Source organism: Clinocottus analis, unplaced genomic scaffold, assembly GCF_023055335.1.
Source record: "Clinocottus analis isolate CAN_PGR_092001 unplaced genomic scaffold, fCliAna1.0.p SCAF_8, whole genome shotgun sequence".
Lineage (NCBI taxonomy): Eukaryota > Metazoa > Chordata > Actinopteri > Perciformes > Cottidae > Clinocottus > Clinocottus analis.
This window is the reverse complement of record NW_027176240.1, coordinates 16,589,165-16,608,009: the sequence shown is the minus strand read 5'-3', so window position 1 is coordinate 16,608,009 and position 18,845 is coordinate 16,589,165. Positions and strand designations below refer to the sequence as shown.

The 18,845-nt window shown below is 40.7% G+C and overlaps 1 protein-coding gene across 5 annotated transcripts in view; it reads left to right on the top strand.

Moving 5' to 3' along the window:
* The first annotated feature begins 1,804 nt into the window (after positions 1 to 1,804).
* The window catches only part of LOC137779821 (arginyl-tRNA--protein transferase 1), a 52,468-nt gene continuing 35,427 nt past the window's right edge, over positions 1,805 to 18,845 (top strand). For 2 of the 5 annotated variants that reach the window (XM_068568016.1, XM_068568020.1), the window contains exons 1-8: positions 1,805 to 1,951; positions 4,962 to 5,025; positions 5,154 to 5,216; positions 5,398 to 5,501; positions 5,709 to 5,948; positions 10,267 to 10,469; positions 13,953 to 14,081; positions 16,088 to 16,216. In XM_068568016.1, coding sequence (XP_068424117.1) covers positions 1,843 to 1,951; positions 4,962 to 5,025; positions 5,154 to 5,216; positions 5,398 to 5,501; positions 5,709 to 5,948; positions 10,267 to 10,469; positions 13,953 to 14,081; positions 16,088 to 16,216 — 1,041 coding nt within the window. In that variant the 5' untranslated portion in view covers positions 1,805 to 1,842. The remainder of the gene's footprint in view (positions 1,952 to 4,961; positions 5,026 to 5,153; positions 5,217 to 5,397; positions 5,502 to 5,708; positions 5,949 to 10,266; positions 10,470 to 13,952; positions 14,082 to 16,087; positions 16,217 to 18,845) is intronic. The other 3 variants (XM_068568019.1, XM_068568017.1, XM_068568021.1) reach the window with 3 other exon arrangements.

Here is an 18,845-nt window from a genome sequence, read left to right as displayed (position 1 = left end):
CACAAGCTGAAACTCTTGTTCTCTGTCCATGTTGGACAGACTGACAATCCACTAGTCTAAAAGTGCCACGTGGAGATGATTGAGACCAGAATAGATGTGAAAGTAGTTTTACATGTACAGACCATAAATATGGAGTCCATGTGTGTTTGATGCTGCTAGGCACACCTAAATATCATTAAACTCATTATTTTTGAATGAATGAATTTGGAGTAAAAATGATGAAAACACATACGCTGCCTTCAAGAGTCCCTCAGTGAAAAGAGTTGCTAACGGACCTCGAGATGCAAAGAAGCAGCTGCGACACCACAAGCTTCCAGGAAGGGAGATATTGTTTAGTATTGAAATTCATATCCAACAATATTCACCATTAATTATGCAATAAGGGGCAAAATATGTAATGTGTAAAAATAAAAATCACAAGGTTCCTCACTGCACGTCTTTAAATGTGATTTATGAGAAAACGGATCTAAAGTTTAAAGTAACGTACGATTATGAAGTGCAATGTATGTAAAAAGATTGCGTAGGCTTATAAGTACCTGGGTGTTCGCTTGAACAATAAACTGGATTGAATTAACCACATGAACTTTACAAATAGGGACATTGCTGACTCTTTCTGCTGAGGGGACAGGTCTTTTGGAGTGCAGGAAGCACTTCAGACCTTCTTGGACTCTGGTGGCATCAGCCATCTTTTATCTAGTGTTCTTCTGGAGCAGCAGCATCAAGAAAGCTGACAGGAGGAGACTGAACAAGCCGGTAAAGATGGCCAGCAGTGTGCTGGGGTCTCTGGATACCGTGGAGGTGGTGGGAGACAGGAGGCTGATGGCTAAACTCTCATCCCTGATTCATCCCCAGTGTGTGAAAGAGAGGTACCACAAGTCCGTCCTTCCTTCCTGCTGTCAGGCTGCACAACCAGCTTAGCTCATAGTCGACCACAACTTGTAACACTTCAAAAACTTCAACCGGTGCAATATTAATACATAGTTCATAATACTAGTTATATATATGTATGTATGTATGTATGTATGTATGTATATGTATATATGTATATGTATGTATATGTATATGTATATATATGTACATATACATATATATATCATTCAGTATTGTAGATTTTACTGTTTTCTACAGTTTATTATTTATATTACTATGTCTCTTGTGTGCACTTTAACTACTGCGGGACTAATATAGGAATATCTAGTCTAATTAAATTCTTACAATCTGGCTTCATTTCACCACCTCAGCCCTTATTTATAAGCAGAGTATACAAGTGGGCTGTACATTCAAATAGGCAGGCATGAGGAAAAAACATGGTCTAGGAAAAATAACAGTCACATTTGTTTGTTTAATAAACCAATATGCAGCAATGAGTGCAGCAATGAGTCCAAAGATCAGCTTCTTCTACAAAGCCCTGCAATAAATCAACAGTTGGCGTTGAGATGAGAACATTGCAATAAATTAGCTCGAGGTCAGTTTGGGGCCAGGCACATTACAAACAGGACGCCGCGCAATCAGATTACGTTCAGGTTTCTGTGTAATTGTCTTATTGAACGATATATTATTGTCCGTTAGCCTCATGCCGTGCAATGCAGATCTGTTGTGGTAAATAATAATATAAGTTGATTCTCTATTACAGCAGTTTATGTCGCGCTTGAAGATTCACATTGTTTTACAAACATCTCTTCAACACAAGCGTCCCAGAAACACGATGACAGTTACACGATCTCAAAGTTCCTATTTCCCCTGAATGCAGCACAGATGACGTGTATGGGTATGGGCGGGGCTTGATGGCCACAGCGCCACAGTGTTGCCTTCTCCTGGCAAATTTAGCTGTCATCTGAGCCGATGTTAAAGATGGCAGAAAACAAGTCTTATACTATAGTTGAATATTTCGGTGGGGATTGCGGTTACCGGTGTGGTTACTGTAAAAATGACGAAGGCAACTTTTCTCACGGTAAGGCTCTTAACAGGTGACGTTGGCGAAGAGAAACAGCTTCCTGGTAGTTGTTATTGCTGAACTGGTTTCTGCTAACGACCTAGCCGCCCCCCCAATCTACTTGCTGGTTTGCGAGAGAAACAGAGAGTGAGTGTTATAGAGAGTTAAACTGCAATCATAATGTCAGTAAATTTGAGGAAGTTATGCTATATCTGTTGTAGTTATTCTAAACTGCGAGGCCATTACATTTAACTGGACGCACACATATTATGTGAGCGTTCACCTGACTGTTCTTGGGCATTTCGAAATTAACTCAGTTTTTAGCTTTTAGCATCCCACAGCCCAACTCTTTCATGGGGGGGTCTAGAATGTCGTCGAGTAAAATGAGTTAAGATAATTAAGTAAGATGTTCAATCGGACAACATTGTTTACTCAAAGTCTAACATTAGCAGCTTAGCTCAGCAGCTTGCTAACATCTAAACCAGCATCAAGCTAGCTGACCACCAGAAGACTGTGGACCAAGGGGGGCTCCCACGAGCTCTCTCGTCCTCATTCTCTCTGTCGGATCCGAGACACCGGAACAAGAGGCATTCATGTGACTTGCGGAAACGCTATCTTGCATTTGACGTACAGTCTTTTTTTTTTTGGTGTGGAGAGCTCCGATTTGATGGTCTGTGAGAGCACAGAGGTTCAAACTAACGTTACATAGATAAACACGAGACCGATGGTGAACTTCACAACAAGTCCTAACAGATGGCAGCGTGTTTACTGTTATAGCTCCTGTGTCTGTATCAGCTGAGATAAAAGCACAGTGGCACAAACAAGTACTCATTCTTTTATATTGAAGGTTAAGTGCTTGAGTGTTTTTTTTAATTCTATGGTTAGTTTCATGAGATGGAAAAACATCTTCATCCAGCTGCAGTTGATGTCTTATGTTCATATGTTGTGCCACCACTTTTCACTTGGTGTTGTACTTCAACTGCCCAATCACAAATAAAGTGACAGACAACAGACATGTTTTTTTTACACATCATTTGTCAATTCAATAAATGGGAGACTTTCACAGCCACAAATACTTTCGCAAATACAACATTATTTATCACTTGGCAATCAGTGGGACAAAACTGAAAAAGCTCTTGAACTATATTTTTTAATCATTGACAGCTGAAAGCCAGGAAGGAGTCGTTTCTAAACATTCTTTTCTAAATGATCTGTAGACAATTGAGCAGAGCTGAAAGGTGCTGATAGAAGCCACGCTGTACTTTGTGTTGTTGAGACGCTTTCATTTCAAGGTAACATAGGTCAATGTAAGTCTGCATTGTTTGAAGTTCTGAGTTGGATATGAAACTGTAAAAAAAATAAAAAAATCTATGCACAGGAAGAGATTTTCTGTGTGACACTGAATGGTGCCATTTGGAGTAGGTGAACAGGGGCAATTCAGGTTGACTATAATTAGAGTTCAGGCAGTTCCTAATGCAGTCAATGAGCGATTGGGCTCAGAGCCTGCAGACGAGACTTGTTGTCTAATCTAAGATAAGAGTGGTAATCTGGATATGTTGCATCATGTGGGAATAGCAGGATGTCGGATGGAAGGGATACTTTACTTCCTGTGTGTTTCTTGGCAGTGGTCAGTAACGCTGTTAAAACACTATAGGTTCCTTATGACGACTGAAATGAGCCCATTTTTTCAAGCCACTAAGGTCCGGTTAAATATATAGCAACAACGAAAAAGGTTGCTCCACGGAAGACATGCAACTTTAGATCAACAGAAAGATTATCAGTCACTTAATCAGTGTTTCTGTTGTACTGTCAACTTTTCCAAGCAGGTGCTCGTTGCGATAATGTTTTCCTGTGCGCGATTGGTGCAGTGTTGTTACGTCCAAAGCAAATGTGACGCCACGCTAAAGAGAGCACCATCTGCGCTCCTTTGTGTTACTGTGTCTGTCATGCCTCAGGGAAGGCTGGAAAATGAATCAGGTGTAAACAATGAAAAGGCAATCCTGTGCCGTGATGATAGCAGCTGTTGCACACTTGAGAAGTTCTCATGGCAGGATTCATTTGTAGTCTGCAAGTCCGACTCCCTGCCTGACTAGTTATCAGGCCTTTTTCTTGGACAGGTTTTTGGGCCTTTGCGTCATCTGTTTGACCCTGCCCTGTCCTTCCCTACCTATTTACTAACTCTTTAACGTTTTTAAAATGGTGATCACTTAAAATATAACGTTTTAAATGTAGCATACTTACTTTATACTTTGTTTGGAGCATACTCAGTGCTCCCTGAAACAGAATACAAAAAAAATGACTCTGTAAATTGTCACAAGAACACAGATCACTGTGAGTAGCTTCAGCACTGTCAATGATTTGTAAAAACACTGTCTCGAAGATTTCGACACACTCTTGATTATCGGATATGTTATTTATTATGGCGACTTGTTTGATCTTTAATATAAATAAAAAACGGATGCAATTTATTAAAAACAAATTAAAATCTTGCTGCTGTATCAGCAGGCCTTAGAAACAGCGCGTGTGTGTGTGCGAGAGTGTGTGTGAACTGTTTCTGAACAGCAAATTTCCTCTGCGGTTTTAATGTAAACTAATATTGGTCTTGTCACAAAGTTGTTGGTGTGTGTAAACTGTGTATATGGTTGCGGAGGAGAAGGTCATGAGTTAAAAGGGGGAGCAAGACCTCAGTTGTGGGAAGCAGGATCCAAGCTGCTGTGGACATAAATAACACTTTTTTTAATGTTACCATTGAGGACTGTGGGAATCTTTGGTGGTCACTGTGATTTAAGCTGCAACACAAATGTGGACCCCCCCGCCAGACTGTAAGCAGCTTATTGACAAACTAGTGCCAACTTGCATCATGGCCTCCTATCTCAGGAAAAAGAAAAAGTATTTATAACTGTCTATTTTATCCATTAATGAGATTCATTTTATTCAGCTGAGCAAATTCGAGACCCTTTTCTGCCTTTTTTGGAACGTACAGTGTAAAATTAATAAAAAAGTTTAAAGTTCCTTTTGTTTTCCGCAGGAATGTGGTCTCACACCATGACTGTGCAAGACTACCAAGACCTCGTAGATAGAGGGTGGAGAAGGTAAGCAGTTGTTTCTGCCTTCATAAAATCCTGCTCGCTTCTGTCATCGACCTTTTTGAAATTTTAATATTTCAAATAATCACTGAATCTGTATTTATTGAAGGCAATCCGTTCTTTCCTTTTTTCAGAAGTGGGAAATACGTCTATAAGCCCAAATTGGACAAGACATGCTGTCCACAGTATACCATCAGGTAATTTCACCTATCAGACTTGTTTCTATATGATTCAGTTAACTTAATAGCGGACGAGACAAGAATAACATGCAACACATACTAGTTTGATAGATATATTTAATCACCGAATGTATATTTGTATAACAACATTCTTATACAGATACATGCTCTTAAGTAACCTGTTATGCTCTTTGTCAAGATGTCATGCACTGAAATTCCAGCCTTCCAAGTCCCACAAGAAAGTCCTGAAAAAGATTAGCAAATTCATTTCCAAAGGCGAATTACCAAAAGGACAAGATGATGGTGAGAGTCCACTTTGCATGTGTATTGTCTGATACATTTCTCTGTATTGGTTTCCAGAACATGCATAAAAAAGTCAGAGGCCAACACTATTTGACTGCATGTGCATCAGAGAGTGCATGGTCCTAACTCTGTAAAAACTCCAAACAGTTTTGGCACAGTGGCGAAGTGGTACACATTTTCTGGTGTAAGCTGTTTTGTGCCTTGCAGGGGAGCCAATGGACTCGGTGTGTGACGAAGCAGGTCCACGGGAACCAAGTAATGTCTGCCACTCTGAAGTGAAGCGTGCCGCAATCGCAGACATTCAGAAGGAGCTACCGGAGTGTCTCGCTATCACGGAAGTTCAGAAGGAGGTAGCGGACGGCGCTCCTGCCGACTCGGAGACATCAAGGAAGAATCCAGGGTCTGTCGTGGAGGAGAGAACAACAAAAGCCGCAGCGCCTAAACCAGGTAAAAAACAATCTGGTTCACTTTCAAATAGCTGGTAATACTCGTCACCTATCAGTGTTGTTTTTGATGTGACCAGAAATAGGAAAAACACACAAGTTACTTAATAGTAAGAAAGTTAGCTGTCACTGTGATTTCCCTTCATCGGGATAGCTCTTCAGTTTTCTTTGCTTATTTGCCACACACAAGCACGTGCATTTTGATGACATTGAACGCAAAAATAAGAACCAGCAACTATTTTGATAATTGCATAAAGTCATTTTGCAGACAAAAATGCCAAATATGTTCTGGTTTCAGCTTCTGAAATGTCTGTATTTAAAGCTTTTGTCACTGCAATCTGATAGTAAGTGGAAATATTTGGGTTTTGGACTGTTATCAAATAAAACAAGCACATTTAACAAGCACATCTTACAAAACAGTTGATTGGAACGATAATCGGCAGATTAATAAATCATGATTATTGTTGCAGTAGCACTATGTGAATCAATGAACTTGTATTACTAATGCTAAATGTATGCTAGTTCATGCAGCTTTCGTGTGAAATTGATTGCCATTCCAGCAGCTATATTGAACACAGAATGATGATTGGTTCACTGCTTTGACTGCGGCCCTGCTGCATCCACCAGAGAGTTGCCTGCTGCTATTTCCTGTTGTTTTGTTTATTTGTAGTAGGGCAACTTCATAGTGGTGGTAGCGTAAATGACAATTTACCACAATTGTAAGCAAAACTGCCTCTGCGGTATTTGACTGTAGCTGTTGCACCATCTTTCGCCAGAGTGTGTCACTGTTCACCTTGTAATATATTCCACTATGTTTCTTCTGTGTTTTGAGGAGTGTCTGGTTTTGGCTAATCTGTCACGTTCTCCTCCTTACTTTCCAGCACAGGATATCCTCATAGCCAGCGCGCAGTAATGAATAAATAACACTTGCCGTGAGTTGATAATAAACTCCTATTAGACACAGGAAGCAGAACTTCCAACAACTGCTCATGTGTCATCACTGAACCACGTTTTTTCCCTCTCAAACATCTAATGAGAACTTGCTTGTTAATCCAAAGGCAGGAAAAGCTCAGTATTGGCACAGGTCGATCCAGATGCAGACATAAACACACAGTGCTAGTGTCCTTCTGTTCTCACACCTGTGTCAGCGGCACAGTCCTCTTCCTCAGACTGGCAGAAATAACACGCCTTTTCAGAAGGCCAGCGAAGAGGAAGCAGGTAGGATTTACTATGTTGGATCAGTGGTCTTCTCCTCCCCCCTTATTCACCTCCAACAGAAAACACCTGGACATATCTTTCCTCTAGTTTTTATGACCAGACAGCTTTACAGCTTTGGGCAGGTTCCAGTTCTAGCTTGAGAAAACATGGCTCTCCATTTCCATAAAGTGTGCACAAAGCCAGAGGTAAACAGACGCAGAAGTACATATGGAATGCAAAGCGGTCCCAAGATCTGCTTTTTTTTATGGATAGTCGTGAGACTCGCAAATATCCATTTGTACTCTCGAAATTCAGTATTTTATCAATGTGTTGGAGTGAAGCTCAGGGAGCCAGACTGTACTGAAATGTAAGCTGAACTCGTTTTCTCTCAAAGGGCCTTATTTTGCTATGATAATTGATGATTAAAATATTATTATTTAAAAGTATTATATCACAAAGGGATTTCTGGTTTAAGGCTCTAATCAAAGCAGCAGAGAGACGACGAGCTGGGGAAACATTGAAGCAGAACACACAACGATGTGACAACCCGTTCGTCAAATACTGTGCTACAGGTGCCTTGGGCCTCGGTAGCAGACCCTGTGTTGTTGTTTTTTTATACAGGAGTCTTTACATATTTTATTTTAGAAACAATACAACTTTTTAAGTAGGCAAAATAAATATTACAGATAGTACAGTTTCCTTGTCTACTTTCCACAACATGAACCTGCATAGTTCTACACTTTCAGATAACAGCATCCTCCTCCCACACTCAATTCATGTAATGCCACTATGTGTTTACATGCAAAACACGTCACAATTAGAGGCAGACAGATTTTGCTGTGTGCGTGTGTGTGTGTGTGTGTGTGTCTGTGTGTGTGTCACAGCTCTTATGAAGTGCTAACTGCTGGAGTGGGAGTACGCATCCTCCACAGGAACTGATCTGTCAGACTTTATCTTCAACGCGGCGGCATACGCTGTCCTCAGGAGTACCCGCGTCTGTTTGTGCGAATCGGGGAGAAAGTGTGTGTGTGTGTGTGTGTGTGTGTGTGTGTGTGTGTGTGTGTGTGTGTGTGTGTGTGTGTGTGTAGTGAGAGTGTAATAGGAGGGAGGAGAGACACGTTTACAGCGTGATTATGGATCCGATGTGTTTGTAGTTAAGACTGTGTGTTTGTGTGAGGGAGAGTGACGAACACAGTCCGGACTCTCTGTGCGACCAGTCTTTCTTGACTTTGTTGTCTGTTCTGAAATCGGGAAAACCCTCCGACGACACCGTAACTCACAGGGTTGTATGTTTATATCGCAGGAAATACATACTGCCTTTAGTGCCTCTACCGTCAAAGGCCAATACAGCAAACTGGGATGTTGAGATGATACCAGAACCAGGTAATTTTCCGTTATGTGAAACACATTCTTTACATGAACACAACAGTTAGGGATACAAAATTTCCAAGTGGGATTACATATGTCTTTAGTTTAAAGATACATCAGGAAATAAGCCAGAATCTACATATGCTTACTACTAACAAGAAAAAAAAAGTTGTTTGACATAAAGAATTGTGATATAACTCTTGTTTTACAGTAGAAAACCGTAGTGTGAGTCAGCTGAAGCTGAACGCTGCCAGTGTTGCGTGGCCAGTGCCAGAGTTCCCCTTCGGTTCTTGTGAGGACCAGACGTCCCTCTCTTCCTCGTTACGTCGAAACAAGGGGAAAGTTAGTAAGCGAGCTGATGGCGGCGGCTGGCAATAAGACAAGCAGGAAATAGCTCTCGTTTCCTTATTGCTCCAAACAGGATGTGGGCGTGTAAACTGTTGACATGGGATGCCCGGAGAGCTGCAGGGCTTGGCAAGAGCCCAACAGCTGGGGGTCGGGCGGGGGGAGGAAGAGGAGGATGATGAGGAGGGGGTCAGAGAGAGGGAATTGAAGTTGCTTCAGAGACTGTTCATGTTACTCTTGTTGAGAGTGAAGAATAGAGAAAGTGTGTGTCCTGCTAGAAACAACCTTTATATATAGTGAGCAGAGCTTCTCCTTCGTGTGTTAATAGCAACTCACTTAGATCTGGGATTTTTTTTTCCATTTTAGCTTTCAGAGAAAAAAAAACACCCCTGGATTTGTTTCGGGCCCCTGTTTCTGTTACTTTTTTTTTTTATAAATGCACACTAGTTGGCTGCTAACTCTTTGGACTAGCACAGATTGTATTGTTTCATAGCCTCATAAGCAATGATGTAATCTGAAGTCTATTGACGCAGGGAAGCAAGAAAAGGACTTCTAAAGACCGTTTCTGTTGAAACAGTCTAGTTAAGCGGGTGGTACACATGGCAGCCAATTTGCCCAGAGACGCTCTTTTGAGACTCCTCAATACCAGCCGCTTGAAGTGACCACCTCTCTTACTTCTGTGTTTAGTCTTAGTCCTGAAGCTTAGTTTTGACTCGCTGTCGTAAAGCTGGCGCCAGGTTTGCTTGTGCATCGTGTGTGACGGGGCAGCTAGCGGGCTCGGCACTTGCTCGGGCACCTACGATATTTTTAACTATGCATGCAATCAGAGCTCTTCACACACGACTGTCACAAATATTCACCGATAAAAGCGCTATTAACATTCCTAAAGATTTCACAAATGCTTTCCAAACCGTAGGTCTCAAAAATAATTTTATTTTAGGAAATATTTTGCCAGCCAAATCAAAGTGTGTTCAAGGTATTCAGTCAGAACATTGTTTCTTTATAATCCATGTAATACTTACTTGTCTTAACAGGGCTTGAATAAAGGCAATTAAGTTGTCCATTAATGTGAGATACACGTTTACAGTTAATTGCAATTCCTCCTTTGCATTGTGACGGTTGCTTTTATGGCTTTCAGATCTGTCACACTTGGTGTCTTCTTGCTTCTTTGCAGTAGATTTCGAATGTACGGCCTCTTGATCTTTCAGAGAATAATTCAACAAACGCATTGAGCATGAACACCTTAGTGCGTGCTTGGAGGATGAACAAAGCTTCTGACCGGGCAATGCTTCAAAAATGTCTTTTGCATGAAAATAGTAAAAATCTTTGTCGCACCCCACCGAACAAGTACCTTTTTTTTAAAACAACATTTGACAATTCTCCCTCTCGCCTCTCTTTTGTCCGGGATGCAGGGATGGGTGCTGATCCTGGCCGGCCACCATGTCGGAAAGCCAAAGACTTGAGAAAGGAGCGCCGTCTTCAGAAAGAGCAGATTAGACAACACGCTGATGGGGACTCTTCCACTCCGCCCACTGCAGCACAGACCAAGCAACCCAAACCCCTGGAAGATTTCATTAATGAGTCATTGCCTGACAACTCTTCTCATTGCCTTGAGGTGAGCCGAAATGTAGAGTAGGTACTTTCTTTTCTCCTTTTTTTGATGTGACTTGGAATAAACATTAGCCTTTTGTGATGACTCCAGCTATCATTAGGAAATTGTGTCTTTTGTTGAGCTCTCCGTCTCCATAATGTTTGGATTCACTTAGCCTGAAAATATGGCTTCATGGAGCCCTCTTCCACAGCTCCAGTGACTTCACCATGTGTTTATGTGTGCAGAGAGGATAGCTGGCCAGAGCAGAGTGGAAAAAACACCTCTTCCCAGTTTAAAATTCAACCAAATGACAGGCACACCACACAAACTGGGTCGTGTTACCCTCCTGATGACATTAAGACCACAGCTCCCAGCTCAGTCGATAGCCGAGAGGACCTGGAAATGAACTTTTGGCAGTGGGCAGAATGATGCAGAAAGATCCCTGGCGAAAGGCCTCAAGCTGAGGTTTGAGCAACGTCATTCTTGGTCTTGACCAAGATTTGAGCCAGATGCAGTGAGGAACCAGGCAGTGTCTGTCTCTTGTCTTTGTACCCCCCTGAGACGAGACCGACAGGACCTCCTCCCAGTCGGCTCGTTCGTTCGCCTGCAAGTATGGTTCCATTTTATTAAGTGGGCATGAACACAAGGTCATCTTCCTGTGCAGAGGAAGGTTAATTATATGTCTTACAAGTGAAAATTTGGACCCGTTTAGCTGTTTATTATATGAGGCGAGGCTGCATCAGATTTATGGCCAAAGAACAATTTGGATGATAAGCAGTTGAGTGAATCTGCTCCAGAGTGTTGGGCTTCTGTATGGTTGACCAAGCTGCAGGCTTTACAAGGTTTTCACATTTGTCCACACAAGAGCATTAAAATGTAGTGGCAGCTCAATTTCATCTAACACATCTGTTAAAGATATTATACATGGGACATTTTTACAGGGAATTTTGAGGAGAAATTTGGCTGACCTTTGCTTACTGCTCAGTCGTCATATCTCTCTTCCCATTATTGGTGTAGAGTCTGTCTGGCATATGTGAACTTGGAAGAGCATTATTACTATTTAAGTAATGGCAAAGAGATTAGTCACAGCAACAAGAAAGACTAGTTTAGCTGAGTTGTCCTGGCCTTAAAAGGGACCACAAATTTATTATCCCAAATATGTCATTTCCATTGGCTGTTATTGGCCAATGGAAAGTTCAATCAATATTTGTCTGAAATCAGAAAGTACAATGAGTCAGAGTGCTCTGTAAACAATCAATGAGAAACCGATTTTGTCCAAAAAAATGTTGTTTTCTTTTTAATACCCAAATGGGCGTTACACTATTATAGTGTTGTACATTCTGAAATGCACCCGCAACATTCCCCTGGTTTCTCTGTGTCATCTCTAATTATATTTACCATAAAGCAGTTACACATTTAATATGTAATAATGACATCGCCAATATGCGTATTAATTCTCTAGTTTTTGGATCTGAGAGAGCATTGATTATGTTTAGTCATGCTTTTGGGCTCTCTTGGACCATCACAATATCGTGTTTGAATTGTAAAACTAGCCGTACTTTCCCTTTAAACACAGCTGTGGTTCCTGTGACCACCACCAGGGGTCAGTGTGACTTCGTGATTTAAAGCCTCTCCGGCACCTCAGGAAAGTGTGGAATTGTTGACCCGCCGTTCCTCTCGAGTCCTTTCTACGTTCTTTACACTTTGCTCATTCTTTCATAGTGTTTTGTCGGGCATTGGTTCTTCAATCAATGGGCTCCTTTGTTCTACTTTATAGTTGTGTTCTTCAAGATCTTGAAGATCCACGTTCAGAGCAACATTATCTTTCATTAAAGCTTTGATAAACCCTTATTTTTGTGTTTAATTAAAGTTAAACAAAAGCCACTGATGTGATGTTGCTTCAGCTGAACACTCATAAAGTGGTGTCAAACTGCAAGTGTTGAATTTCAAGTCTGTTATGAGAATTACTCAAATTTAATTTCCATGCTGTCCACTATCGGCCACAATGTTTTTTTTCACACAAAAAATGATTTCAGCCTACCAAAATATACCTCCTAGGTTTAGAACGAAATTAAAAAATACAGAACTTCAGCATTATCCTCATACGTAAGAGGCCCGACGTCTCTGTTTGACTAAAGATAGAGATGCCAAGTGGACATATGAGAGAAACCCACTCGGGGCCAACTCAAACAAACCCCAGGTTCAATACGCCTCGTCCGTCCGTCCGTCCAGGAGCTTCGTATGGCACGGCCTCCGTGGACAACAGCCTCCAAACGAAAAGATGGATAATTAAAGGAGCTGCAGGATGAATAAGTTGAGTTCCTCTTTTAGTTTGGTGTGACATTAGCAGCAGAACAGTTTTACTTTCCACACATCTTTACATCACTCAGGCTTCTCGTTATGCTCCTTGTTAACGTTGATTTATTGCACCGCAAACATTTCGTATACATTTTGTTTAATTAAATGTATTTGCTTTGAATGCTGAACTTGAATTAATTTAAATGTACGTCCTGCTCATCATAATTATTTCAAGAGTAAACTCTAGACACTATAGCCTGACCAATGCTTCATTTATGAGACCAATAGTGATTAAACTGATAAGGATATCAGCATTTTTTTTTTTTTTTTTACATAAACACCAGAGACAATGTGACCAAGATACAGAACGACTGGGATATTTCACAGTTTAAATAATCGACTTGTTAATGCTCTCGGGTGGACAAACTTGGTGAAACTGTCTAAATGACCTGAAACCTAGTTCGGTATTTCTCTGCTGCACGTTTTATTACTTCGCCCACGTATTCAGCTATCTGCTCATTTGTATTACATGAACTATATCTCTATATTATCTGTGTGTGTGTGTGTGTATTGTCTCACGACAGGTTATCAAGCAGAAATATTAAAGATCCACAAAGACTGATGATTAGTTTTCCTTAATCTGGAATTTCTCTGCACACTTTAATTTCTGTTCAGCCTGATCAGGATCAAGACTAAAGTCCTAGATGACATGGTGAAGCACTGGAAATGGGCTTATATACACAACATGAGTGAAAGATAGAAAGTATAGAGGCTCATGGTTATTTCTTCATTCTTGAGTTTTCTATTACAGCAAATGCTTGTTACAATGCTGTTACTCTGAGATACACCTGCTGTTTTTGTGTGTGGGGAAGGACATAACACGCCCTCTTTGTATAGTTCTTGTTTTCCCATCAAGCTACAGCCATGTTGACCAACGGATGGTATTGGTGAAATCAAACACATTGACAAAAGAAGAGTAACACAACTTTCAAAAGCGTGACTGTTTTTTTCAACATTTTATTTGTAAAATGGTTTAAAGTCTTCGGAGGCGTGTCACCTGGCCCGAAGAGCGTGTGTTTGTGTCTGTCTCTCTCTCCCCTCACACAATTTCTCTTTTAATGTGTGACTATATCTTCCACTTATGTGATTCTCAGTACTTTCTTTTTCCATTTTGATGTTAACCTTTGTCTGCCCGTATTCTTTTTGAAGGTGAGGCTAGTGCGCTCCAATCCCCCTAGCCCGCAGTTCAAAGCCTCTTTCGACGCCTCCTACCAGGTGTACAAACTCTACCAGATGGCCATTCACAAGGACCCTCCTGACAAACCCTCCGAGAGCCAGGTCAGAGGGTGGGGGGCGTAGGTCAACCTGCTCAAAGGGCACCACGGAGGGAGGGACGGGGTCGACACGATTGGGTACCTACAGAGGCATCAAAAGCGTTTTTATTTATTTTATATTGGTTCTTTTCTAGTTTCATATCATCTTATGGACTAACATGTATCATTGCCTCAACACTTTATTCATTGTAAGTGCTGCATGTGATTATGTTAAAAAACAACAACACATATAGTTTGTTTAAAGAATATTTAACATTTGAATATATTTTTGTTTGAAATAATTTTACCTTTGTGCATCCCTTTAAACATGTTTCTTTAAAGTCCTCAAAACATGTAAAAACAGTTAAGTATTTGAACTAATCTTACAGTCCTATAATTTATCATTATAGCCTAATGTACAATCATTTTCAGAGTTGTAATCCTTTTAAATACCAGTTTGTTCTTTACTATTAGTATAAACCCCCCACAACAATTTATTTTCTGTATACCAACTGGTATGTGAATATGTGTCCCACAGTCTGGGATATAATAACATTTTAAATGTTTTCACATTAAATCTGTGAACCAACATCAGTCCTGATCATAACTACTAATTTCCTTTCCTTTTCATAATGTTAAACCTTTATCAGTTTATTTATTTACATAATGGCGCTGTTAAAAAAAATAAAAAATTATATACTGTATGCTCAGGGGATTTATTTTCATAGTCTGATCAATACGCAACAACATTAAGAACAAATACCAGATTTCCCTCAAATGAAAAACATGAGAAAACGTCTAAATCTCTTGTAAAATAGTAAAAACTGAAATTTCGCAGCCGGGGCTCAAGATTAAAAGCCTGCAAATGTAGAATGCATGATGGGTGTCAGTGGGGACATTTCTGTCTGTATTTTGGTTACACAGTTTACTGTAGACTAATTAATCATAGGAGACGAGGTTAAACACAGAAACCAAAAATGTATATCATATGCATTGACACAGCCTAAATAATAAAACTGAAATTTAAACGCTAAAATAGTTTCTAGTGATGCATAAGGATTACATCTGAAGGAATAGTAGGTACTGCACTGTATCTTTTAAACTATGTGAGACTGAACGTTTATTTTCTATTAAACTTTGCTGCAGCTAACTGACAGTTGACACATTGAGGGGAAGAACACAAAATGAAGGTGTTCGTATCAAAGAGAGTGTATGTGTAAAAGCGCGAGAGGAAGTGGAGGGGAAAACGCTTCCATGCGCCGTGGTTGAGAGCAGTGTTTCTTCAGGTGTCTTGAGTTGGCCCTCGGTCCACCAGCCAGGTCGTTAGTCTGTCTTGAGCTGTTTCAGTTTTTTTTTTGGGGGGGGGCAGTTCGTCAGCTGAACCCTCTCAACCTTGACACGCCATAGTTTACATCCGTCACAGTTGTAACCTAACATGTCATTACCACCGCGGTAATGCCATGTTAATTGTCTTTGTGCATGCAGTCTGTTGTCCCTTCTTCACCTCCTTGAGAGGAGACCGTAGTGTCGGATGAGTCTCTACGTGTCGACCTGAGATGATTCACGGAAACCCGATTTTGGGTTTTCTGACGCTCTGGACCCCGTACGCTCTGATGCTGTGTTGAATCTTGAATTTTCTGCAATCTGCGGTAGAAGCTGGGCGGTGCACTAGCCTCATCCTCAAGTCATTTTATGATTTTTCAAACCACACTCTCAGTCTCCTAGAATCACATTGTTTTATTTCATCCATGTGTCCTTTTTGCACAGCAGTCTGATCAAAATCACGGAATCAAGTTTCAAACTCAAAACAGACAAATTTGCCTTGAGAACTAGGAGACTGACGTGAACCTGAAGATGCTACAACACTTGTATGTGACTGTTGAATCCTCTAAAGCATCATTCCTCTTCTTGTCCTTTTTTCAAATTTTATTCATTTTCTAACAACTCACCGTCCTTTTTGTTCATTGTCAACCCTCATAAACCCCGCTCCAACTTTTATTGCTCCTTTCCCTCCACACCTTGTGCTTGAAGGTGAGGCTAGTGCCGGTGAACTTTGAGGACCCTCAATTCACAGCGTCCTATCAGCGGTCTGTGGCGCTGTACTCCATCTACCAGATGGCCGTTCATGGTGATGACCCCAGCGAATGTAGTGAGAGCGAGGTACTGCATGATTATTATTCTGCACCTACTGTAGGCCACTACTGCACATGCTTGTTGCCACCTTTTTTCTTCTTCTTCCAATTCCTGTCGTTTTAATCTCAAGTAGCAGTGTGTAGGATCTAGTGGGAAGGCTGCAGATTGCAATCGACTGAATACCCCTCCACTCACCCCTCTCCTTTCTAGGCATGTTACAGAACCTACGGGGGCCTTCTCTCTCCGTAGAGCCAGTGTTTGGTTTGTCTCCTCCGGGCTACTGTAGAAACATGGCGGTGCATCATGGCAGACGTTGTGAAGAATTAACCGCTCCGTATGTACAGTGCCAGTCAAAAGTTTGGACACACCTGGTCTGCTGATGTTTTTTCTTTTCTTCAATGATGAACATTTTAGAGACAAAAAGTTCAGATATTACATTTTATTCTGTACATTTGTAATAGTTTTGGCACCAATAGAAGAAGAAGAATTACTTGAATACAACTTGTGTTTAGGCAAAGTCAAAGTGTTACTTCTCAGGCGAGAATACTGTTGCAACTGTATTTCTCCCAAATAGCTAGCTTTCTTTGATTTGCATAAATGACCCTTCACTCATTCTTGAAACACAACGGTGCTTTGGGCTCTAAATATTTTGGGCCCTAAGTGGTGAGATTGAATAGTTTTACACTGATTTTGTTTGTCCATATGATCTTCATTGATCCAATTAAAATAGTGCTAACCCTAAACTAACTGTTAATATTAACACTCTTTTTACAGGCATATTTGTGCACTTGAAACAGGAACGTATTCCTTTTTAAATCCACACTTTTGTTATGCTAAGCTTCCAGTTCATTTTAACTGGTGATTCCTTCTATTCTTATCTAACTGTTGCTGAGAGGATTGTTTTCTCTTTCTGCTCTTTTCAATTGTCAGTCTGCTACTAACTGTTGTACAGCATTTTGTTCTGCATGGATGAAACACAACTTTTTTTTTTACGAACCCTTTCATGCAAAATAACATATTTGTTACAACATATTCTGTAACCTAAACACATGACGAATACAGAAAAGAAAACATCGCAGTCCTCTCAGCCGTCCTGTGGTGTCTGAGAGCGTAACACAGCTGTAGTGGAACAAGCTTTTGTGACGGTGTGTCCAAACTTTTGACTGGTACTGTAGATATAAACGGCTAAAAAAAAAAAAAAACATATTTGTTTTGGGTGCAGGAGTGTATACAATGATAGAAACATAGCGATGGATTTTATATTCCAGTTTTGCCAATTAATCCTGTTAAATCCTACACGCTGGGCCTTTTAGTTGTTAGTATTTTTTGACTGATGAAACAAGCACTCCTCAGACGTCACCTTGGACTATTTGGAGATTTTTTTTTAGACCGATTTGCACCTTGATCAACACCCGTTTATCCCACTGTCCATCACATGAGCATGCTATTGGGAGAGTTGTAGCATTCATTGGGCTTCGATAAGTCCTTTATGAATAACGTTTTTCTGCACGTTTTTCTGAATGTGTAGGCTGCGACTTTAAACTATAAAAGAAAGAGAAGACGTTCACAAGTTCATACAATGAATGAGAAGTATTGTTTAACAATGAATGGGAATTATATATTCATAAAGTTTGAACATTATTTTATAGTTCTCTGTAAATTGGACTATAAAAAATATATATACATACACCTACATTTCTCCACTTTACATATGAATATAGGAGGAGAAAATAAAGTCTAGTCAGGATGCAGAACTACTGGACATGCTCACTAACCTGAGAGGGCCTTTTGTCCCTCAGGGCTGGAAAAACAACCTCCTCCTCCCTCCTGCCAACAGGCCTCAGTAAATTACTTGAATTCTCCAGCTTGTAAAAAGTAAGGTAATTAATAAATAATAAAAGCTGTCAGATTGGGCAGACTGTGGCAGATTCTTTCCTAGTGCCATAACACTAGCACTATTAAAGGGAGCGTGTGTTTGTGCGTGTTGTGTGCGTGTTGTGTGCGCACTTCACCTTCAGCTCAGGTTTATAACTGTACTGGCATCAGATGGTTTAAGAGTCATTTTAAGAAAAGGAAAATAAACAAACAAACAAAAAAAGGAAAGTTCTGGAGCTGGGCAAACACCGCCGCTGTCTGTTTGGGTGCCAAATACGAAAGGATTTTTTTTTTATTGATGGACTTTCCAAGTTGTGTACTGACTGAATGTAGTGTGGTGTCAAAGCACAGAGTGAATTAGGACTGGATGAATTACCCCTGAAGGACATTCAGCGTAATTCACCCCGACATCTCCACAAGGAATGGTATAAGCGGGACTCCAAGATTACATCTAGGGTTGAGCGATAATTCAATATGATAATTTATTGTCGTTCAATGGGATCACACCGTGATGCAATTATGTATAGAGATATATCCACAGCTCCATCGTCCTGGGATCGGCCTCTATAAAGTGCCTCGTCTGTTGCCTCCTTAGTACTAGAACTGCAGTTGCCATCCTGTCCCTCTCCTCGTGCAGTTAACTTGCACATGGGCATCCCTAAATGTTCCCACTCAAACAAAGCTGTCTTTATTATATTCCCTTTTGTTGGACTCACTGCTGTGGCAGCCAGTCCTGAGCCCACAGCGGTGAACACCTTTTTTATTTTCTCGCCAGCAGTCA